The 25,830-nt window shown below is 42.1% G+C and overlaps 1 protein-coding gene across 2 annotated transcripts in view; it reads right to left on the bottom strand.

The window, feature by feature from the left end:
• ADGRG4 (adhesion G protein-coupled receptor G4) overlaps nt 1–25,830 on the bottom strand; it is a 1,454,718-nt gene that overhangs the window by 1,125,919 nt on the left and 302,969 nt on the right. For both annotated transcript variants that reach the window (XM_086918649.1, XM_086918650.1), the window contains exon 6: nt 16,338–16,463. In XM_086918649.1, coding sequence (XP_086774775.1) covers nt 16,338–16,463 — 126 coding nt within the window. The remainder of the gene's footprint in view (nt 1–16,337; nt 16,464–25,830) is intronic.

Raw genomic sequence — 25,830 nt, forward strand, 5'->3', positions numbered from 1 at the left:
GATAATTTAGGGTGTGTTGTGACTTACCCTGACTAGGATTGTAGTTACTGCTTGGATAGGGTGCATACCTCTGCCAGCCAAAAACCCAATTCCTAAAAGAATCCTTAAATTCCCTTACTTTTATAATTTACCTAATAAGCATAAAGGAAAAGTTCCACCTCCAGAATGCCCTTTAGTGGCAGGTATAGCTTCAGGACTAGAACCCCTATCAAAATATATTTTATTTTTTCCCTTAAACATTTTGCAATTACTATGCCATCATATGTGAGAGACACAAAATATATCCTCAATGTTCTGCAAGCTATTTCTTTTAATCCTCACACACAACTCTTAATGACTCTGGGCGTTGAGGCGCTTTATGTAAGCATCCCTCAAGAAGAATCCCTTAAGGTCCTGGAAGAAATGTCAAAATCTGAATATCTCTCAATAACTCCAAGAGAGTTTATTATGGACTGTACACAGATGGCCCTAACCAGGAATTATAAGTGCATGGTTCATCATGGGCAGCACTTTCGCCCCAAGTGTAGCTTGCCTCTACATACATGTATTTGAAAAGGAATAGATTTTCAACACTTCCATTCCTGATTCTACAAAACAATAGTGCTATGGAAATGTGAAATAACGATGTTTTGATCATCTGGTCAGATTCTGAAGCTAAAGCTTCTATGTATGTATTTTTGAAATAACCAAAGAGATGAGTTTCTTAGATTCACCCTTGTGTAGAATAGAGCTCTCATTACTAGACATGCCGATTAAGGTAGCCGAAAACACTCTTAAGTCTGAGTTATATTGCAAACCCACTAACCGCAATCATCTTTACGGTATGATACTTGTCACCCCAAAACCCTTTGGGGCAATCTCCCGGTTAAACAGTTTCTGAGGCTGCAATGCAGCTGCACAGAGAAACAAGACAACACGCATCACACAGATCTGTTAACCGCATCCATGCGGCGGCTTTTCCCGCTGTGTGCGGCATTTATTAAATTAGCGCGTTACATGACGAGCTCAGCTCGTCATCAGCACACGGCTGGTAAGCCTGATGACGAGCTGAGCTCGTCATCAGCATCGAAGTGGTTAACTAAGAAGCTGCAGGAGAAGGAGTATCCATTAAAGATAATAAAAAGGGCTTATAACAGCTCTATGGATCTTTTAGTACAAATGTTTAAAAATTCTACCACTGACTGTCTCATCTGTGCAATAACTTATGGGACCCACTCCAATGCAATACAGAAAATTGTTAATAAACACTAGAGTATTCTTACCTCGGGGGCATTGAAGTTTAAAAAAAACAATGTTCTCTTTCAAACGCAGAAAGTCTATCAAGGATGACCTTGTACATACATGTCATAAAAAGCCTACTATCAAGAACAATCTTGTTGCTGCATGGATCTTCCATCGCTAGTAGGCATTCACCTCATTGACAATGTGGTCTTGGCAAAGTTACGAGAAGAGTCAAACAACTAGACTTAAAGATGCAAACTACCTGGGTTCTCAAATATCTCACTAACTGTGAATCAGTCCATGTAATCTGTATGAGAACATGCCCCTGTGGGCTTCAATACATAGGAATGACAACATGCATAGCAAGAAAACAATCACAAAATTGATGAGACATTTTCTAGAACAAGCCCACACTGAAAATTAACTTAAATGGACATTTATTGAACAAATATCATTGAATGCTACGAACATCAATAATAAGCTCCTATATGTAAAGCAAAGGTGGATCTGGTAGGGGTCTCAATGTTGAAGTTCAATGGACACAACTCGAATTTAAACATCACGTTAGCCAGAGTGTAAGATTGTTACATTTGGACTAAAGAAACGATCTCGCTTCTTCCTTCCATCCCCCTTTACTAGTGGCATTCACATTTTAATTGCATTGCTGATTTTCATATACCCCCAAAAAAGCCTATGGGAGACGCTTATAGTGCCTCATTGAATGTGCTCAATGGACACAATTTTAATCCAAAGAGATCTTTGGGCAGGGTGTAAGATTTGAACCATTGAACTGAATAAATCATTTTTTTCGCCCCCCCCACCCCTTTTCTACACTTCATTCAAGTTTTATTTTTGTAGGTGCAAAACATATAACCCTAGAAACGTTTAGTTTTAGATCACATTATGAAGTTTTGAATTTAATGATAATAGTGTTCTAAAATGTCTCCATTGGGTTCTGTCTAGTAGCAATCTTTTATTTAAATAAAGCCGCTCTTTACTGTGCAACACCATTGTAAATGAGCCTGCAGATAATCCTGTCTGCAGCCCATTCAATAATGAGTGGTGATGTTGTATATTTCTCTGTCCTTTTACAAGTGTTGAGTTTTTTGTACTCCTCTGTATCACGTTTTCTCAGATGTTCACAGACTTTATTTCCCATGAGTCCATACTATCGTGCTTCACATAACCATTGCATAAGCACGCACGTACGACATTGTAGTGGGTCGGGCCTACCACGTCTCGCTTATTCATTATATGGTGTCATGGCGGTTTCTTAGGTGAAAAGAATCGTATCTACTTCTTGATGAAGTAAGTTCTTTTTCATATCGACAGAATTACGATGTAATATTCAATCAGGGGTTTACTTTTGCCCTTTCACGGATACATTCAAACAAGCTATATGGGGCCAACAAGGGGAGTTTTCCCTGTACTTTAGGCACATGCTTTATATCTACAGATGCTAATTATTCCTGGGTGTAACCTGTATGTCTCTGAAGATGGTGTATTTGTGGAGCAAGCTCATAAAAATGTTTTAACCTGTTCATACACCACGTCTTGTTTTCCTAGTGAATTATATTTTGCTTTAACCATCCATAGCCTGAGCGTACACATGAATCTCATTTAATCTACCTTAAATACTGGAGGTTTTAATACATTCTTTGGCGCAATGACAGAGTGTGAGTACAGTGGAGATACCCCCATTCTGAACCATGAAGTCTGAATTAATACCACAATAGAGTAATTGTCCGTGTTGTACGAGTGTTTTTGTGTTTACCACTTGCATGTTAATACACTCTGCTTGTTCTTACAGTACCATCTTGTATACAAGAATCCCTCACTTCCTTCAGAGACTTGCAGTGCTCACTTTTGGGTGAGTATGATGTGTTTTTGGATTGGGCACCAGGCGTTGTCATAGACCGCTTTTTGTGAGTACGAGTGGTTAAGAGCATATGAAAACAAAGCTGATTTGAAATGAGTTGAATATTTTCTCAAAAGAATATATATATTATTATGTACTGTTCCAACAGGGTTTCTTATGTATGAATAATATTGCCTCACATTTTTTTTCATGGAAGCAGTAGGGAGGAGTTCTTTGGCCCTGAACAAGACCTCTGACCAGCTTTGACACCTTGTTAGGTCGGAACATGTTGCCTCTTTGAAGTGGTCGGGTGAAATATTCATTTCTACCTTCATACCACATCATTTGATTTTATTCTGTACCAAAATAACCCACTAATAAAGAACTGTTCTTTGTGTATAGCCTTAGGAATTATTGACCGATGATCTGAACATCGGGATTTGTCCTGTGTAAAAAATATCTAAGAACTGCCAGTTTTACTTGAGGCCACTGGAGTGGAATCTTCTTCCTTCAGTGCGGGAGGTCACCTGTGAAGAAGCATGCCATGATAAGTTATGGGTGAGGCGACCTGTCAAATATTTCTGTGTGTGCCTTTACATTAGGACGGTGTCCACCCCATAGAGTAGGACGTTTGCACATTTATATATCCCAGTACCTAAGAACCTTGTGTGTTACTAGCATGTAAACATTAATATCTACAGCACATACTGGGAGAGCAGTGCCGCGTCTACCCAGCATTTTCCCTGAGGAGGATAACTGTTCTCTAACTTGACTGGCTGCATTTGCAAATTTTGGGGCATATTATCAAGAAGGGCGTTAAAATTATTGCTGCTTTAGCAGCATGATATTGCCACTAAAGGGGCGATAATGGGCATGATAATATGCCCTTGAGAATTCCCATAGAAGCCCATGTTCACACCAGAACATGGGCTTCCATGGGAATTATAACGCAAAAGATCCTTGGGTCTATAATAATGATGTGTGCTTGAAGTGACAGACTATGTTTATTTATTATTTATTTATTTATTATGAAACTTGTATCGCGCAAACTAAACCCGAAGGTGTCAAGGCGCCTATCAAAAAAGATCAAAATGCAAAGCACCACTACAGGTAAGCGCGTACGAAGAGGTAGGTCTTCAGGGCAGATCTGAAAGATTGAAGAGTGGGGAGAGACCTTAATTCAAACGGGAGAGCATTCCACCACTTAGGGGCCAGATTAGAAAAAGCTCTTCCCCCCCATCTAGTTTTCCGAATACGGGGAACAGAAAGATAGAGTCTGTTAGAAGAGTGGAGGTTCCTGCCAGGATTGTAAAGGGACAGAATAGATCCAATGCCGGTAGGACTGTTTTTAGCTAAGGCCTTATAGACCATGCACATGGTCTTAAAAAGAATCTGATCCTCAACAGGAAGCCAATGGAGCTGCTTTCGAGCAGCAGTGGCAGAAGTACGTCGGGGCAGGTCCAGAACAAATCTGGCTGCTGCGTTCTGGACCACCTGCAAGCGCTGTAGCTGACTTTTATTCAGTCCCGCATACAGCGCATTGCAGTAGTCCAGACGAGAGACCAATAGGGCAACGGCAAGTTGCTTTCTTGACTGCAGGGAAAGGTAGTGCCTAATGTTTAAGTATCAACTCTCCATAGGGGAGAGATCCCTTTAGGACGATTACCCTCACTCACCATAGGCGACATGCTTCATCATTGCGTTATATCGATGATATTTTTGTGGTGTGGAGGGGTTCCCCTGACACTATTATATCATTCCATCAATGGATGATCACAAAGAATGAGTTCCTTAAATTTACCTTTAAATTTTCTAAGATCAGTCTACCTTTTTTGGATGTGCGGATTTCCCCAGAAGGAAACAATTTGGGCACTGAGCTATATCGTAAACCTATGGCATGTGACTCATAACTGTCATATTGGAGTTTCCACCCCAAACTCTCCGTGAAAATTTGCTCTTTGGGCAATTTTTACGTGTTCGACGTAACTTTACGTCTTTGATGAAATATGAGGAACATTCAAAACAGCTGGCTCCTCAATTGAAACAAAGGAATTATCTTGCAAGCACCATCCGCAAGTCGAAGAAGAGAGCGGCCAATAACAACAGGCAAGCTCTAATTGAGGTCACACCGCTGCAAGAAGAACAGGAGAGACTTACGTGTGTCAATACTTTCAGGGGGTACTCGAATAACATAAAAAAGTGCATCCTTAAACATTGGAGAATTCTCAACATTGGAGATTCACCATTACCACCGCCATTATTTGCATTCCAAACAAGTTCCGACATTAAAGATCTGATTGTCCATACAAGACCTATTATGAGAAAGACAGGACATCAAACATCATTGTGGGGCTTACACCAGTAAAAGAACATATTTCCCTTGTGGTTCCTGTGCCGTATGTGCACAAACAAAACACACCACTGAAATAGACATTGGAACTGACCGACTGTGGGTACTGTCAAAACATACCAATTGCAACAGCGAAAAACTGGTTTACATGATCACATGTCCATGCAGCTTGCGTTACGTGGACATGACCACACGTAAAGTGAAAAACAGAATTCTTGAGCATAAGAGTACTATTCGCTGCAAGAAAAGGTCAACGAAAATGACCAATCACTTTATAGATCAAAATCACTCAGAAAATTATATATGCTGGGTAGTCCTTGACCAACCATGTATTCCACCACACATTACGGATTTTTCTAAATCTCTGCTTAATCGTGAAAAGCGCTGGGTCTTCAGGCTTCAAACTGACACTAGGGGCCTGAATGATGATATTCCCTGGCTTCTGTTATGAACCAAACATTCAGGGAAAGCATGGAATACTTAGCTTTTTTTGTTCAAGCCTGTACTCAGTAAAGGGTTACTGCTATTACATAGACAGGTGACAATGTATCCTACTTGTCATAATATACCATACATGAATATTTGTCTTCGCTAATCAGGTAAAATATAAAGATTCTCAGGTAGCTAAGACAGAAGATGATACATAAGGATCTTCAGGGAGCTATGACAAAATAATGATAATCTAAATCAATACATGGGTGCTGGTAATTCATTATCTCAGGCCATATATGTGGCTTTTTCTTTTTTATTTACACAGAGACCTGCTTCTGATTGGAGCAGGTAATGACATCACTAGAATAAAGTAGTTCCACGAATGAAAATTGCTAAATTATACATACGCATTAAATAGAACAAAGGCGGAGTAGGAAATGCGCAAAATCACTCATGCATGAACAGATCAGTGTTTCATACTATACACAAGCGCTTACACATCGTATAGCGCTCTCATCAGGTACTATTAGTAGTCACTGTAGGGTCGTTCACTGGCTATAGCTAATGAGCACTGATTTTCAAAAACGAACAACGTCTATCGTTCGGATAATAATATCATTAAAATACCAATATAGCTTTACGACTGCAAACTGCTATATTATACATTAGCACCGAATAGAAAAAAAGCGGTGAAGTAAACGCGCAAGAACCAGCCATGCGCGAATAGATCAGTGTTTCAATTTGTACACAAGCGCTTACACATCTTCTAATGTTTAAATCAGGCACATCCAGCAGCCACCTCAGAATCCTTTACCAGCTACAGGTAATGAGCAGTAATTTAAAAATAATTTAAAAACGAACCGGGCCTTCTGTTCGGTACCTCTGGTCGCAGCTTCAGTCCACGACGGGGTACCGACGGATAGGTGAGCAGACGCCGTGCTGTTTGTTTGCTTGTTTGTACACTTTCTATGTATTACTTTCCCGCTATTTGAACTTTTGACTCCGCAAACTCGTTGCTTAGAGTCTGTAAATATTTTAATGGGTCTTAACGCTGAACAGAAGCAATAGTATGATGATATATTCTCGATTCACTAGTCTTATACTATTGTACCCAGACCTTAAGCACAAATAATGACCCAATCCCACCATTTACAAACACTACCATACCCGGTTTTATTAGATATAGATGTGACTACATTTACCAACTTGTGATTGCCACTTTTGACATCTGTAGAAATCTGTCTCCCTAACATAGTTAATAGTATCTGCTTAATAGGGAACAGCAAATATCGTTTTTACTAAACAAGAACTCCTCATAACCATGATTTGGAGAGTCATTCTCACTGCAGGCGATGTTTATTTCAATACTTGAGCAGTCTAAGTCTTCCTATGTCTTTCAATGTATAGAACTGTGTGCACATGATAAATCAGGTACATGACACAGACCTATATACTTTTTTCCTTTGTAGAGCGTGCCCCCTTCCCTGAGCTGCCGACCAGGTTGAGGTGAGGCTTTATATATCCATCAAATTGGGGGAGTTGTTTTCCTCCCTTTCACTACTGGTGATGTATAGGATACATTCAGGATCCTCTTAATAAGTAGTTGGTGCGAGTTGTTGTTCACAGAGTACGTTTTTTGACCTGACAGATGCCTATTTCTTTATCTCTATAGGTATTTCCAGTATTACGGAACAATACACTGGAACATTGGTCTAGTATCTACACTACACAAATATTGGTTATGCACAGTAGCTTTGTATATCTTTATAGTCCTGACGAAAGCCCGGATACTTCTTTAGGTCAGAGGGGCTGAAACATGTTGTCTAAAACCAGCAGTCTAATTTCCATACTAATGTTTGTACTGCTTTTTATACCTACCAGAGAGAGCAAATAAAGTTAGATCAATTTGCTGTCACTAGGTAGTTTTAAATCACATTCTTTTCTTTGTTTTCACCACAGGACTTTAGGATCTCAGAAAGTGTAGCAGCTTCTACATAAAAACATCCCTGAGCTCCTCCCTCACAGTGAGGGAGTTGTAGCCCTCAGTGGAACTAGGTTTTTCCACTGAGAGGAGATACCCAAATGATGAAGCATGTCACCTATGGTGAGTGAGGGTAATCGTCCTAAAGTGATCTCTCCCCTATGGAGAGTTGATACTTAAACGTAGTCTGTCACTTCAAGCACATATCATTAGTATAAACCCAAGGATCTTTGTGTTATATATCTTTGTAAGTAGGTGACTCTCTCCTTGCAGGTCACTTAAAATTTAGTCCCTTGGGCCCTCCACTCTTTGTTGTTACTTCTATGGGAATTCACAAGGGCATATTATCAAGCCCATTAGTTTCCTGCCGCTAAAGCAGTGATAATTTAAACGCCCTTTCTTAATAATATGCCCTTAGAGAGTGCATTAGTATATATTGGCTGGTGCCCAACTAACATCCACTAGGCATACACGCTGGATCTCCGCTTCAGCACTATATCAGTCTGCATTGGCCATGTGGAAAGAGTAAAGAGAAGTAGATTCCCTGTGCTAACATTGTATTGTTTTATTCATATTTATGAGTGCCCTCCATTTACACTTTTTTAGAATCTACTAGACCCCAAATGGCAGGGTGATATTACACCCCTCAGAACCTGGTTCCTTAAAGACATGTCTCAGAGCCATACTTGTGGGCCTCGTTCACCTATCTGTGCTGAGAGGCCCAGAATTTGTCAAGCACAATCCTGAATTGTGCACTGGCCCAATCCAGGTGGGTATGGAGGCCTTGTGTAATTTTAGTGTGTAGCGTTTGTGCCTGTGGACCGATCCCCCCCCCCCCCCCCCCCCCCCAATCTTTCTCTGAGGGTTAGACACTGTCTATTGTATTCAGCACAAACATTGTTCCCAATGTACATAGAACCTTTGACCTGGTGACACTAGTTCCTTTGAGTAATGGTATAGCCAGGTTTTAAGGTATCCAACACCCTTGCCTTGAAGAGGGGAACAGAGTAGAGTTTTACAGTTTAACAATGACCAGTGAGATATTTCATATTAACGTGCTAGAACCTTGTTTTATTCACTCATACGTGCATGCATCATGTATGCAGTGTGTGTCTAATAATTACTATTAGCTAATAATTCTAAACAAACTTTAGTTACTGTTTTCCGTGGGATTTCAGAATTGTTGGCAATCTGCATTTTCTACACAGTTACCTGATATTTTCAACTTTTTACAGACACTATATTTGCTGATTTCATGACACAGTCCACTGCGACATTGTCTTTCAGTACCACTTTGCATTTTCTCTGTTTCTCAAAGTGCAATGTGAATTTGGCTCCACCCAATTGGTTAATTTCATTCTTCAGTAAGGCTTCTGTAGGTTGGCACAGAAAAACCATAGGTGGCATGAAGGTTAAATGTCATGTGGGCTACAGAGTGTATTTATGCCAGCCAAATATATGACAAAATGTATTGCTCCATGGAGAATCATTGCACCCTAGTTGGGCTGCAGTTTAAAGATAATACAGAATCACATGGCAAGTAAAATTGCTTTGGCCATGTAGGAAAGAAAAGGAGCGTGAGCCATGAATACAATCCTATTTTTTACATTAGCTTAGCCACAGCAAAAATGCACCTTAAAAGTCATGTATAAAAAATGGGGCATTTTAAAGATTTGGAAAAGTATAATTTCACAATGAACAACTACAAAAAGCTTGTTTCGCTGGGTATGTAGAGCTGCATTCCCGAGGAACAGGTCTAGTTATGAAAAAATACCTATTTTCATATCTAATCATGGGATACTCCACACACGACCCATAAAGGTTATCACCACCTGGTTTTAAAACTTTCATTCTTTATTGAAAGTATATTTTTGATATCTTTAGTGGAAAAATCACTTTAAAGAGTCTACTTTGTGCTGTCAGGGGTTAAACTGCTTAAGAAATTATTTGTGTCTCAGCTCTTCCAATAGACAGAATGCACATCCTTGATTCACTTGCCAGTCAGTCAGTCAAATTTGCTTTAATCGAGATAAAAACTCATAAAAGCACAGTAAAACAATTTTGTTTCAAGTTAAAATACATTTGAATGCTCCAATAAAATACCGTTGTTAATGATAGATTTACAAGTTAAAAAAACGAAGTGGTTTCTAGAATTAATTGTACAAAGCATTTTGATAGACTATTTAAGAACATAAAACATCAATAGGTCGGACGTTAAAATCAGGGGTGAGAGGGAAAAAATAGATTAATCACACTTCATGATACAAATTTCCTTCTAATTGCCCATGCCCACCCCAGAAATGCTGCAGCCGCCACTGAAATGACCGGCAAAGTGCTAGTGCAAATTAATCTTAGGGCCACCTTACTGTCCCTGGTGCCTAGCAGTTTACAGATTGCTATTAGCCAAACGCGTTGGGGGTTTGTGTACGCCCTACAGACAAATAAAAGATGGGCAATAATTTCAACACCTTTTTTACAAGCCTGACAAACATTTGAGTTGGCTTCAGCCCATCTGCCTGTTAATGATCTTACTGGGAGTGACCCTACTCTGAGCTGGAAATAGAGTTTCCGATCCCCAGGCTCTGTAATCTCATCCCACTCCCTAATCTCACTTGCTAAACACCGTCGTCATGGAAGACAACTGCTTGGCATGTAGCAGGAGGAAAGCAGGAGAGGTGTCTGTCAATGGTATTTAGTAGGGATTAGATATCTGGGAAGGGGACAGAACTAGATGGCAGATCAAATGACAGATTTCACAGCTCCTCCTTTGATTTGCAAATGCCAAATGGGCTTGTTATGATCTGCAATCATTGATTCTAGGGTCACAAGAGATGTTCTGTCTAGAACTGCAGCAGGATGGAAAACCAGTTCTATCACTAACAGAGGGAAGGACACCTCATCCCCACAGGGATTAACTTTGGAAAGGTCATAACTTTTGCAGGTGGAGGAAGCCTATGGCCATTGGGGTGAGGGAATCTGGGAATGTTTGCAGTAAAGTAAGTGCTGGTGGAAATTATGCCAAGATTGGCTAGAATACAGTATAAGGCAGGCATCTCACCACCACCTTCTCAGACCGTTCCTGGACCTGCCTGTAGAGAGAACGTCTGGAAGGAAGAAGACTCTGCCTAACTGGTGGAAGAGGATGAAGCAAGTACTCCTGACTCCTGCTGGTACCCAAGGACCTGGAAGTGGTTTCCAAGTGCCAGGTGGTGGCCCTTCTGTTACCTGCTACAGTATCATACAAAGCAAAAGGACTCCTGGCTTCCAGAAGGTGCAGCTGACCTCTGAGGACTTGACAATGAAGGAGTTCTAGCTGGAGAGAGAACTAGTACATAGAGGGCTGCAGGAGTAACCAATAGGAACTTTCCCAACAGTTGGCAGAAAGTGGGACGTGATCAATATTTTAATCTCTGAAACAGATGGACAAGAAATTGAGGCTTTTCAATGGAAGACACCCTCCCACTGGGCAAAAAAAACAGATTCATTCTGCTTGGAGTGTTTGCTGTCCTGAAAACTAGTTCAGCTGGACCTCGTGATATAGGCATCTGGCCTCATCGAGCACTGTCTGACTATGGGTTTCAGCCGTCCCCTTCGGTGGAGTTCACTCTCAGACTCCTGCCCCACTGCGTTGATCTGGCATTTTTTTTTAACCTTAGAAGCAAGAATATCAGCAGCAAGCTCACCATTCTTAATGCATCCATCACCACAGCCACCATCCTCGAAGAATGGAAGCACGCAGGCGTATTAGGCCTTCTGAAGAAACTGTCTGCCAACCGCAACAAGCTCAAGAACTACCAGCTCATCTCCCTGCTCCCTTTTCCTGGCAAAGTCCTCAGAAGGGCCTTCAACCACCAACTCACCGAACACCTGGAGTGCAACAGCCTGTTGGAAACCTCCCAATCCGGATTCTGCCAGAACCACAGCACCAAAACTGTCCTGATTGCTGCCATAGCTGACATCCGAACCCTCCTCGACTGAGGAGAAGCAGCAGCCCTGCTCCTCCTCAACCTCTCCACAGCATTTGACACAATATCCCACCACATCCTGGTCAAGAGGCGACATAACATCGGAATCCAAGGTGACACCATCAAATGGATAACATCCTTCCTCACCAGAAGAACCTAGAACATCTGCCTTCCTCCTTTCACCTTGGAACTCAAGAGCATCATTTGCGCATCCCTCAAGTTTCATCCTTCAGCTCAACTCTTTTCAACACCATATAACCGCCTTGGCCAACATCATAAGAACCCATAGACTGAACATCATATTCTACGCAGATGACAGCCTTTCACAATCCAAAGACCTCTTCACCACTAGTCAAGCTCCTCGGATGCATAATAAGCATTGCCGACTGGATGAGAAATAACTACCTGAAACTCAACACTGAAAAAACTGAGGTTCTGATCTTTGGGAACAATACTTCCCCTTGGAACCACTCTTGGTGGTCCTCTCAAGTAGGACTCTCACCCGCACCAACAGACCACGCCCGCAACCTTGGTATCATTGTAGACAGCAAAATCACCATTGAATGCCAGATCAACGCAGTCTCGTCCACCTGCTTCCTCACTCTTCGCGTGCTCTGAAAATTCTTCAAATAGCTCTGAGTAAACACCAGTCGAAACATCACCCGAGTCCTGGTCACCAGCCGGTCGGATTACAGCAACAGACTACGTCGGAATCACCAATCACCTCTTAAAAAGACTGCAGACCACTTAGAATGCTGCAATAAGACTCATCCTCAACCTCCCCAAATGGACCCACATCGCCCCCACCTCAAGAAGCTCCACTGGCTCCCCATCCATGAGAGATACCAATTCAAGGTGCTGATCCATGCCTACAAAGCACTCAATGATCAAGGACCAGCAAACATCAACAGACACCTGAATTTCCTCTTTTCTGCAAAACGTCTGTGCTCTGCCCCCATCTCCCAAACCCCCGCATCCGCCATAGCAGCAGAGGAGGAAGCGCCTTCTCCTACCTCGCTGCCAAGAAAGACTCAAGATGTGGCTGTTCAACAGAGCCTCCAGAATCAGCAGCCTTCAGCGCCTGGGTACTCTCGCTGGTGATTTGTTGTGCTTTAGAAATCCTAATTGATTAATTGATTGAGTTTGTAAACCACAAATGTGCCTGAGTCTAAAATTAAAATCTTGACTGCAGCATGGTGACAAATTTACCAAGTGGCATAAGAACCTCACCAGCTATTTTGACGACTTGTAATGTTCTTACCAGTTCTAGCGTGATGGAGAGGTTCTCGACTTTGGTTCTTGAGGGTTCTGGTCTATCCGAGGTGAGGGCAACTCTTTCTAGTAGCCACGGTGCTGCCGACAATAAAAAGCCAGAGCAGACTGTGCCTTCCAAAAGGAGTCCCAAGAGGAAAAAACCCCATCCGAAAAACCTCTTCTGAGGGCGGATACGCCAGGAACAGAAAGAAAGGAAAAACACCACAAAGAAGAGCAAACACCAGCAAGCAGTGGAGAATAGAAGCCAATAATTCCAAATTGGAGTGAAAGGTTTAGAGGAATCCAAACTGGAATAGGAAGAGCAAACCAGAAACAAAAGTGCGCCAATAAGAAGACAAAATTATACCAAGCAGGAGCAAAGGGACCCAACGGGAGCGTGGACACACCAGCAGGAGCAAGGAGTGTTGCAACGCATGGAAATTAAGGATTTAGACCCTTAAATACCAATAGGCAGGAAGCAATGTAATAGGAAAGAAGCAGTTGCCATCTTGGATAGGGAAAAGAAAACGTAAGGAATAGGAAGGGTGGCCATCTTGGAAAGGGTAAAACAAAGAACCTTCCCGAGGCTCTCTGGGAAACGGGACTGAGGACTCATGGGATGAAGAAGTAACAAGATGTCACCAGGAGAATACACTGGAAGACGCAGTGAAATGTGCAAAACAAAAGGTGAGTGAAAATATGCCTCATAGAAGTACTGGAAGCAGCAGCTCCAAAATTGAAGTTTCAATGTTCCTACTGTGTATTAATGAGCATTAACGGGCCGCTGCATTGTGCTGAGGCGTGCCCGACTAGACATAAACGTTGCGGAGTGTACGTGCGATGCTGAAACTGCGGGCTATTGTGCAGCACTGCAAAACACCCGAGAAGAAGGAGCCACCACGGGGGTGTCCCGTGGGGATGAAGTGAGCAGCGCCACTGGCATGAACAATTGCTCGTGGCGCAACAGCTATGGACTCCTGTTTTGTCCCGCTCAATGCTTTTGATGCTAAAATGAATAGATTCATTGGAAGAGAGATGACAGTGTCTCCAACTGTGAGGGACCCTAAACTGCTTCAGCCGTCTGCCTTGCCTCTCTAGACAGCTTTGATTTCCAAAATTAGGTTTAAAGCCTGTTATAGAGCTTAACATATGGGTTACTCTGTCACAAACATGATGGATATCCTGTCCGTCTTATTACAAGTGCATTGTCTCCTATGGCACTTGAAGTAAGGAAGATGGGATATCTGTCCTGCTTATGACAGAATAACCATTCACCCACCATTCAACACTTGGCCTACCTGGCCCCTGCTTCATTGAGCTCTACCTGAAATCATGTCTGGGTTCTAGTCAACCTGTACCTGAATGCTTTATTGGCTCTTGGTGTTTCCTTGGGTTTCTTGCCATGTCACAATAGAAACTCATATCTCTAGTCACCCTTACCTCATTTTGCTAGCTCCTGTATTTTTATTTATTGCATTGTTCTCTATTTAGGTCGAGCACTTGAAACCTCTTGTACATACTTTAGTATTTACTTATATATTAGTATATGTGTATGCACTTTGTGGTCTCTGGAGATCAGCTCTAGGATGTGTCTGCTTCTGCTTATTGACTATTTGTTCTGTTCAACTGCCTCTATTTAACTGTCTTAACAAAAAAGGACCAGTAGCGTTCAGCAAAATACCAGAATTGCTTTCTGCTGTGTGACTTTCTTTTTTTAATTTTTCTGGGAACTGCCTCTATTTCATTTTCTTGCTAGAAAACGACCAGCAGAGGTCAGTAAAATACCAGGATCGCTTAGCATTCTCTAGATTCCAGTCCATAGAAATGTCTCTTCCATGAGCACCGGTAGACAATAATATTTTTTTCAAATCTTGTATTTTCAGTGATATGACCACCGATGCCCTGATTATATATTAAAAACAGAGTTTTGGACTATACCATTTCCCCCTGAAAGGCAATATTTCTCTCCATGTGTTCCCATAACTGGCTTGTCACGCAGTTTAGTGCTTACTTTCAACCATGTTAAAGAATAGTAGATATTTCAGCACCCAGGCTAATGTGCTGCATAGCTAAATACATTAAAGGTCCCAAAGGCGAGACCGATTGCATTGCAAATGCTTGTTTATAATGGTTTTGGTAGACAATATGTGTTGTATTCTTGATGTTAAATTTGATGGTACTGCTTAAACTTACCACACACTAGCATGGGGGGTTGCCTTTGGCTTGTGCCACATCTTTCATGGTTGTGCAAAGATTTTCTTAGAGCTGTGTTACAAATTTACCAGATTGTGTTTATTAAGTTAGTAACCCAGTTAGTTTCTCACAATTATTATTGTTTTCAAAATATTTATGAACAAGACAATGTTCTGATCAGTTAGTAATAGCAAACACTATCTTTTTGTGTAACTTGGGGCCCAGTGTTGCATAGTATGGTTAGTATTACTTTTTACAGAGGTGTGATTCAGGTTTTGTTCTTTTTATGTAAAGAAACTCTGACAGGGCAAGCTACCTTTAGAGTAACTATAATAACTGTACTCTACCGTGCTTGGTCTCAACCTCCATACTTCCTCCTTTGAACCATGCCTGGACTGCTTGACCAAGTTACTGAGCAAACTTAGTAAGCAGAATGAGATAGATAGATAGAAAGATAGATAGATGGATGGATGGATGGATGGATGGATGGATGGATGGATGGATGGATGGATGGATGGATGGATGGATGGATGGATGGATGGATGGATGGATGGATGGATGGATGGATGGATGGATGGATGGATGGATAGATAGATAGATAGATAGATAGATAGATAGATAGATAGATAGATAGATAGATAGATAGATAGATAGATAGATAGATAGATAGATAGATAGATAGATAGATAGATAGATAGATAGATAGATAGATAGATAGATAGATAGATAGATAGATAGATAGATAGATAGATAGACTGACTGACGGTTCGGTCGGAAGGAAGGACAGGTCGGTAGACAGACAGACATATGGACGACCAGAGAGACAGATGAATAGATTAATTGAAATACACAGGGATGGACAGCAAGCTGGAAGGCTGGCAGGTAGATAGAAGGATAGCTTAAAACTGTGTGTGTTTCATTAGTGGAGGTGGCAAACATGTTCAGCTGAGTAGCTCGCCGCTTCATGGCAAGTGCCTTGAATAGTTGAGCGTGTGCTGGATTTAAGGATTGATCGCGTTGTGTTAGGGCAGGTAAACTCTTGTGTGTCATAGGACATCATGTATATCATGGCTTGTGTCATACCTTTGCCTGGTGCTTCAGCGGTGGACAGTGACGCTGGCAATGACTTCGTGACCAGTGATGTAAACATTGTGTGGGGTCTTGTGTGTGCCCCTGGAGATGAAGTCCATTCTGTTCCGTTTGAGGTTGCTGAAAAACAAAATAGCAGTTCAATTAAATAATCCGGATTCTTCTTAGTGCAATAAAACTCTTCCATTGTACATAATGTTGAAAAGGTGAATGATTTCCCTAATGTTGAAAGGGTGAGCAGTCACTTCGGGGATGAATGTTGAAAGCTGCTAAAGTCAACATAATTATCTGATACATTGTTATAAGGCATACATCAAATTGAATAAAGTTGCGCCCTCTCTGACTTTTCCTGTTCTCTTTCTTTCAGAACCCCTCACCAAATGTATTCCTTAATCATATATGATGTGACATTTTGTGGTAAATTTCAGAACTATTAGTTTAAATTATAGAATAATTAAACATTTTGATAAGTAAAAAAGCTAAACGTACGTGGTAAAATTATTCTAGAATTAATTTTAAATGCTGCTTGAAAACATACATTTTAGGAAGAGGCGTAGTGGACTATCTATTTTTCCAGTTTAAGAGGAGGCTTCCTCTGGGTACCTTGGGCTGCTGAACTGGGTCTCACAAAAAAACATAATTTGCTGTTTATGGACTTCTGACTGCAGGCCAACAGACAAAAATGTTCATACATATCACTCTTAGGGAAAACCATGACAGATGGGTTAGTATGCATAATGAAGGAAATATAGAAATATTAATGATGAAAAAGTACACATGAGAGGGAAACTAGGTACAAAAAAAGTATGGATGTTAGAAAAAAGATGGGCAGATAGAAAGAGGAAAGAAAAAAGGGAAAAGGAAGGGTGAAAGGAAAGAAGGACACATGAAAGTAAAGAAGAGAGAAAAGTTAAAACTTACAATGGAGGGGTAAAAGGAAGGAAATATGTAAAAATGAATAGATGGAAGGGAGAGAAGGGGGATTGGTGGAAGTGTTAAAAGAAGAAGAATGAAAGGAAAGTTAGAGGAAAGGTGAAAAGATGGATGGATCTATTCGAGGATATATCCATGGGTGGATCTGCAAAAGGATCAATCAATCAGGGAATTGTAAGCATGCTACTCACCCGTGAGGTCTCAAGGCGCTGTGAGGGGGCAGGGGGGAGTGGGGTCCGCAGATCTGTTTGGCCGAAGAGCCAGGTCTTGAGGGTCTTCCTGAAAGTGTTAAGGGAGGAGGTGCGTCTGATGTCTGCCGGTATCTCGTTCTAGGTCTTGGCTGCAATGTGAGAGAAGGATCTTCTGCCTACTCTGGCTCTCTGGATGTGCGGGGTTTCGGCCAGTGCGAGGTTGAAAGATCGGAGGTTTCTTTTAGGTACGTGGAAGTTGATTCTGTCGTTGAGATATTTGGGTCCGATGTTATGTAAGCATTGGTAGGCGTGAGTGAGGATTTTGAAAGTGACTCTTTTCTCCAAGGGGAGCCAGTGGAGACTTTGTAGGTGTTGACTGATGTGTTTGTGTCAGGGGATGCTGATGACGAGTCTGGTGGTGGTGTTCTGTATTGTCTGGAGTTTGCGGAGTAGGGCCTTGTTGATGCAGGAGTAGAGTGCATTTCCATAGTCCAGTATGCTTGTGATGAGTCCGTGGGTGACGGTCTTCCTTGACTCAAGGGGGGATCCACTTGAAGGTCTTGCGGAGGATGCAGAAGCTGTTAAAGCAGCTGGAGGTGATGGAGTTGCTCTGTCTGTTCATGATGAGTAGTGAGTCGAGTACGATGCCCGAGGTTCTAGACGTGGTCCGAGGGCGATAAGCCACCAGGTGCTGTCCCATGCAGGAGGGGTGGTACCGAGGACGAGGACTTCTGTGTTCTTGGCGTTGAGCTTCAGGCAACTGTTTGTCATCCAGACTGCGATGTCTTGCATTCCTTTCTGGAAGTTGAGTTTGACAATGGTGGGGTCATTTGGTAAGGGAGAGGATGAGCTGGGTGTCGTCAGCATAGGATACGATGTTGAGGCTGTGTTGTCGGACGATGGCTGCGAGTTGGGCCATGTAGAACCCTGAGGGACTCCACAGGTGATTTTCGAGGATTCAGAGAGGAAGGTTGGGAATCTGATCCTTTGGCTTCTTCCGGTGAGGAATGATCAGATCCAGTTCAGGGCTGTTCCTTATATGCCTGCGTCTGGTGACTAGTGTGCAGTGGGAGATGGTATTGAACGCCGCTAATAGGCCGATTAGGATGAGGGCTGCGGAGTGGCCTTGGTCCAGAAGGGTGTGGATGTCGTCTGTGGTGGCGAGTAGCGCGGTCTCTGTGCTGTGGTTGCTTCGGAATCCGAATTGGCACGGGTCGAGGACGGCGTTCTCTTCAATGAATCGTGTCAGTTTCCTATTGACTGTTTTCTCTGTAACTTTGGCTGCAAAGGGGAGGGGCAAAATGGGCTGATAGTTCTTGAGGTTGGTGGGGTCAGCTGTGGGCTTCGTGAGGAGAGGTCTGACTTCTGCACACTTCCAGTTGTCTGGGAAGGGGCCTGTTTTGAAGGTGGTGTTGATGGTGCGTTGTATTTTGGGTACGATGCAGCCACAGCTTTGTGGTAGATGTGAGGGTGGCAGGGGTCGGTGGAGGCCCCCGAGTGGATACTTTTCATGGTCGAGATAGTGTCTTCGGCCGTGATCGGTGTCCATGTGGAGAGGATGGGCTGGCTGGTGTTTCTGGGGGGCGGGGAGCCGTCTGTGGCGTCTGATGGATGGTCGATGAAGTTGTTGTAGATGTTTTTGATCTTGAGGTGGAAATAGGTTCCAAGATTGTCGCTGAAGATTTGGGATGGGGTCATGTCTGTAGCTTAGCTGCGTGGGTTGATGAATTCTTGAATGACACTGAAAAGTTCCTTGGAGTTGGTGAAGTTGATGGCATTGGCCAGGATTTTGTTGTGGATGAAGTTCCTCTTAGTGGCTCTGATCTGGTTGTGGTAGTCTGTCATGGCGTCCTTGTAGGTGGTGTGGTTTTTGGTTGTCTTGGTGTTTCTCCAGTTCTCCAGGCGCGGAGTTCTCTGGCTCCGTCGTTTGCGTCAGGTGTGCAGGTGTGGTTGTCATGGGTGAGGGTGGAGTTAAGTTGTTCATCGGTAACCTAGCTCCAATTCCTTAGTGGTGGTAGTGGGGCTGGTTTGGATGCCTTGAGTTTATTGATGGCGAAGTGCACGCAGTGGTGGTCAGTCCATGGCGGCTGCATTGTGTGGCTGAATTGGATGCTGTTTTCTGCCACGAAGATGGGGTCGAGGGTGTGTTCTGCTCTGTAGGTTGGTGTGTTGACGACTTGTTTAAGTCCAATGCTGGCAAGGTTGTCACAAAGGATAGTGGAGTTGGGGTCGCCGAGGTGGAAGTTCAGGTCTCCAATGAGTATGTAGTTTGTTGAGGCGATGGCGTGGGGGATGGATGCCTGGGTGGATGGGTAAGAGGATGGAATGAAGTAAGATTGGATTGGGAGGATGGATGGATGATCAAATGGATAGTAAGGTGAAAAGATGGACAGATTGGTCGACGAACAGATGGAAATGAATACATCAAAGGGTCAAAAGATAGACTGAGGCACACTGCCTGACTTTTTATTGCCAGGGGCTCTAAAAAAACGAACTCTGAATTCTATAACAATCTAGAAAAAAAGTGTCATTTGAATTGATGATTGAGTGAAAAAGAGAGATTTAGATTTATCAGTCAGTAGATGGATGGGACATGGATGTGGAAGGGTGGCTGGTTGAGTACATTTACTGACAAGTTGGGGAGTGTTTGAGTACATTTTCGATCTTGTATTGTCTTTCTCCATAAATTGCTTTTTTTCCCTTCCCTGTCCCACACCTGCAGGATTTTTGCATGTTCCCTGTCAATGGGCAGAGATAACAGATATATAATATTACATTGTATTGTATTGTACTTGTATTTATATAGTGCCTCCTATTCCAGTGCAAGGCGCCTACATACTGTCGGGCGTGTAGCATTTTGCACCCTGAGGGGGTGGTTAGTTGTAAGGGTGCTGTACTTATTGCACACTTATATGGGAACTAATCATGGTCCTCTGTGTGATTGACCAAAGTGGTGTTATAGTGTCTCAGCTGCATCATGGAGGAAGGATGAGTGATAGAGTGTGCCCTGCCTACGTTACTTGGCTGCTATAGGTCACTCCGCAGGTCTCATGTCTGGTTTATGGTGAAAATGTTCATTTGACGTCCTTTGCAGGATACAGCAGTTATGACATCTGTGGGTTAAATCTTTTGGTCTCGCGATGAGTGTGAACTCTCCCTTTTAAACCTTTTTCCACCTCATTTCTCGGTCATCTCCTTCTCTACCCATCTTTATTTCCTCTTTCATGAGTCAATCCCTGTCCATACCCTGGTTCTACAAGGCTTCCACCAGCAGTAGGATTCCTGTGCTGCTAGACACCAGGCAGGGCCGGGGCAGTGCAAGCGATGAGGTCAGCTGGTATTACAGGGGCCCTTCAGAACCAACTGCACCTTTAGCCTGTATCTCTATGTCAGAAAGACTACATCTTGCTCCGGTGCAAAATCTTTTGTAGCCCTAAATAAGAAGAGTCAGATTTACAAGAACTGGTGCATCCCTACATATTTGCAGGGATGCCCCAGTTACATTGCGACACATAAAAAAACCCTTGTGCCACCATGGATGCGCCGCATTTACAATGCGGAGCACCGTGGCGCAAGGATAGACAGACGCATAACTATTCTTTTCGGTGTAAGGGTTGCGCATTGCTGGAGTCATGATACAAGTATGGCGCAACTCCAGCAATGGTTAGGAATGACGGTTTCTAACATAGTGCATCACTCCTTATGCCTGTTTCAAGCAGGTGCAAGGTTTCGACGCAGTGGCGTCGTAAAAGTGATTCAGTGAAATATTGTAGATTTCACTGTGTCACTTTTACAATGTTTTTCTGCGTGGGAACGCCCACCCTGCATACATTATACCTGACGCAGGTATAATGTAGCCGTGGTGAATCTCGCTAGATGCATCACGTTGCAAATATGTTCCAATGTGGCGCATTGTTTATGACGCCGCTGTGTCACAGAAGTGATTCAACGGCTGCGTAAAGTTGTCACAAGGGGCTTGTAGATCTGTCCTTAAATATTTTGACTTTTTGGTCCTCTCTCTCTCTCCTAACTTACCTTCTCACATAAGCACTACCATTTTAGAAACATGGATGCAGGTACGAAACGGCGGAGGAGCAATAACTGTGCCCCACCTAGCATGTAGATAATACTGACTAGGTACGGCGGGGTGCAATTGCAGAGGGGCAGGGATAGTCCAAGTGACCTCTTCACATGAGGGTGTAGTCACAAACCGCACGCCTCTGTGTGTAGGCCCCTGTGCCACTCCTATGGCAGGCTAGGTAGCAGCATACGACATTAGTAGATAGTTTAATATAATAATTTCCATAAATAAGCAACCCTAGAAACAGAAGTTAGTACAGAGAGCTATACACTTTTTCAAAAAATTATAAGTCATGTAAAATTACATTTTTTAACTGCCTTTGAACTAATGGATCTTGGCCACTCTTTTCGGAAAATTGTACTGAACGATATAGCTTTTACCCCTGACATATTTTGTGATACAACTTTTGGGAACTTTGAAAAAAGGGACAGCAGCACAGGAATATGTTTCTCACTTTAGCATGCAGGCCTTTTTCACTTCAAAATACAGATATTTTCATTTAATGAATGTTAGCTTGCCCTATAAGCCATCGGAGAAATAGAATAAGATCGTATTTCTCTGCAGTCAATCAGTGTAGGCATGACAACCTTCACTTGGCAGGGGTGGTGGGGGTGACGGGGGTGTTATTGACTCATTCTTCAGTCTGTAACTTTATTAATTCGACTGCGGTATTAACTATCGTTAGTCACACCAGTGGAAAAAAAAACAAAAGCTATCTATAGCAGGCTGCATAGTGGTGCCTCGGAAAGAAAACACACGAAATATCTCTAAAAACTTCAAACAAATTATCAGTGTCAAACTAAAGTGCAATTTTATCAGAATGGTGTCTTGGCCGAATCACAAAACATTTTTATTGGCGTTACTTGATGTGCTTTATGGAGTATAATGGAGTATTTCTACCATCATACCATGAACACAGATGGGTGGGGTTGGTATTAAGTGAGTACGAGAGCGCGCTGACACCTTTTATCGAGTGTATGAAATTGGCAATTCTGCCTTTGCACAATTACTCTGGATGTCAAACTATCAGATGTCCAGTGAAAGAGAAATGGGGCAACCATGACAAAAAGAAGGGGTTCCTGCACCTAGCAAAATAGGGCAATCCATGCTTTATTGTTACTATTTATATTAGCATGTTGTAAGTATTATTTGGCATTTTAGTGCTAATAGCGAAGACCATTACTGGTAGTCTGAGGGAATCTTTGCATCGAAGTGCCCACCTTTAACATCAAGATAGTTGGTGAATAATAATGTACGCCCTGGCAGGCATCCTTGTTTTTTTGTTTTTTTTAAGAATTTTTTTTTTTTAGTTTGCATTTTTAATATAAAATAAAATAGAATGTTGTCTTCACACATGGATCAGACCCTTCCTCCCACCTCCACTGGACTCCTATGTATCAATAAATATGATTCCACCAATCTTTCTCATTACTTAATAAATATACTGGGAGTTCAGTCACTTGGTGAGGCATATACCATTGTGCTGTACATAGACATTGTCTTTATACAGCAACCACCCCACTCATACTCTGGAGTGCTTCTGAGAGCATCCCAGAGACTCATATGGGGGATTTCCAGTGTACAACACAGGTCAAGAGCAGCATAATTCGGCTTTACGCTTAAATATCACAGATTTATAATGATGATGTGCAGTTAGCGCACTGAATACTCAGTGCGGTATAATAATATTAATAAAATGACAGTTTCAAATGTATTTCTGAGAATGTTCCATAGTTGAACAATAGAAACATGCCTACTAATGTTTAAGATTTCCCATAAAAATGTAGTTCCTATTCATAGTTACTCAAATGTTTTAAAATATTACAATTTGGGTTGACATTTATGCATGATCACTCATATAAAGTATATCCACATTGTCGTACTGATTTGTGACCATACGTGCACATATATTCCAAATGTCGTTTGCACTTTTGACTGTTTTGCTAACTTAGCGTGACCAAAGGCGTGATTTCAATGTCTAACAGTTAAAAACTGGATATTCTTGCCTGTATGTGTCTCTCTTCCGCAGGTGTGGAGCCAAGGCTTCGTTAGTTAGAGAAAAGGCATTCTTAGCTGTAGCGATAGTAAGGTATGGGAGGAAACGTTTGGCAAGAAGAAGATGTGCTAACAAATTTGGAGATGAGTTCTGGCAGGGAAAGAGATGTTCAAGGTCAATCAAATGTTCCCAATCAAAGCTATGGAAGAATGTAAAAAGTTGCCAATTGCTACCGTGGAAACTGGAAATGTATTGGAGATGATCACATAGATTACTTTGAATACTTTGTATGTTAATAGACGTTGCATTGTTAGAGGCAAGGGGGCAGATGTATCATTGTAGCAGTTTACGAATTCTTAATAGCAATTTTTAGAGAATCGCCATTAAGGACTCGCAAAATGTTATGTAGGTAGTAATCATAATAAATTTTGCGATTCCTAAATATTCCTTAATTGCGCATCGCAAATTACGATGCACAATTAAGAAATCCCTTCCCATTCATTCCTATGGGCCAGGAGGGCCATAAGAATGAATAGGAATTGCATGCGCAGTTTGCGAGTACCCAATAGGTACTCGCAAATTGCTGATGCAATTTCAAGGATGTAAGGGTTCCAAAAGGACACCTTGTTGCACCCCTGAAATGTGCATGTGTGCACATGTGACTCACATACATGGCCTTAGGGCATGTATGTGTGCCACATGTCACTTTGAAAACAAGCAAAAAAGTGCTTTTTACGAGGAAATTGCAAATTACCACCAACTTGGAGTTGGTGGTAATTTGTGATTCCTTACAGCAATATTGCAATTTGCGATGGCTACTAGAATAGCATTTAGGGAATCGCAAATTGCTATTCTCTAAATGCATACGCAAAAGAGGGAATCGCTAATTTTGCAATTCCTTATTTTGCGAGTAGGTTTTCCTTTCCTACATTGCACACAGCTACATTGCGATCGCCAACGCTGAAATTCTGCGAATTTCAGGGTTTGCGATAGCAATTTAGCTTGATACATCTGGCTCTATACACCCTTAGGATTTCATGAGGTGCTGACGTCTGTGCTATTCCTCTCTCTGTATGGCTTTATGCTATACATCCTATAGATTTGGAGTACTTCATGAAAGCCTCCATTATACGGACATATGTTCCTTGCTTACCTTAGACTAATTTGGATTTCCCAAATTTAGTATAGAGTAGAGTAAGAAAGATTCCATATATTTACTAATGACTAGACAGGAAGACCGAATTCTGCAATTTTATCTTCAAATCTTTTTCTTATCTTTTGTATAGCATCTACTGAGTTTCTTGTATGCTTCTTATTGTTTAGATTGAACTTTATTAGAAAGATCAGGTTTGTTCTGATTATCTTGTATTTTTATAACATGCTTCTGAGACTCATTTATATCAGCCATATTCTGAGTCTGTAATAAACTTTTCAAACTTTAGTCAGTAGTCCTGGCCTTAATGTCTGACTAATTGGTTACAGTGTTTTGGGATTTGCAATGTATGCTAGCTCCTTCTCACCTCTCATGCAACTATAAAATGTTTGTTGACCAAAGAAGAAGAGTAGTAAAGGGCTCGGAGTTTCTCCAGGTCCCAACTCTCTCTCTACCCGGCTCCAGGAAGTGAACTGCTGCCAATTCTGAGTGATCTCCGTTTTACCAGTAAGAAGCCCGAATCACAACAGGGCCATCGCAGCATGCTTACATCTTTTGTCTTCCATTATATTCACTAGGGCCATTTTACGAGTTAATTCGATCAGTCAGCTCAGTTCCGCTCCCAATGCATCTTGCATAGCATCCCAAAAGGGGGGAATCACCCTACAACTCCATGTAATATGCAGGAAGACACCCTCTTTTGTGATATATCGTACACAGTTGATGCTAGGGCTTCTGTTCCTTTGCGATAACTGGTGGGAGATAAGGTATATGCGATGTTAGTATTTATATTGAATCAGGCAGAATCAAGCCGATACAGAGGACTCATACAGGCCATTAGCACCATTGTCAATTCAAGTCATCCAGCTGACCTAAGTCATCTCCTGCAGTGAAGGTGTCAGGAGTAGTGATGATGCTTGTTTTCTATATTAAAGAAGCACAACCACGTTTGGCAAGTGGGACATAATCCATTTGGCCACCAGACTTTCAGGCAAGTCTATAGTTTCTGACAGGTGTGGCATAAAAGCATGATGCAACTGTGCGTGAACAGGATAGAGAAAGATGGTATTTGTACAATGCTAGTTTGGCGCAAACTCAAAACTCCGCATTCTCCACCTGGAAGGATCATCTTC

Source organism: Lissotriton vulgaris, chromosome 4_1, assembly GCF_964263255.1.
Source record: "Lissotriton vulgaris chromosome 4_1, aLisVul1.2, whole genome shotgun sequence".
In the NCBI taxonomy this organism is placed as follows: Eukaryota; Metazoa; Chordata; class Amphibia; order Caudata; family Salamandridae; genus Lissotriton; species Lissotriton vulgaris.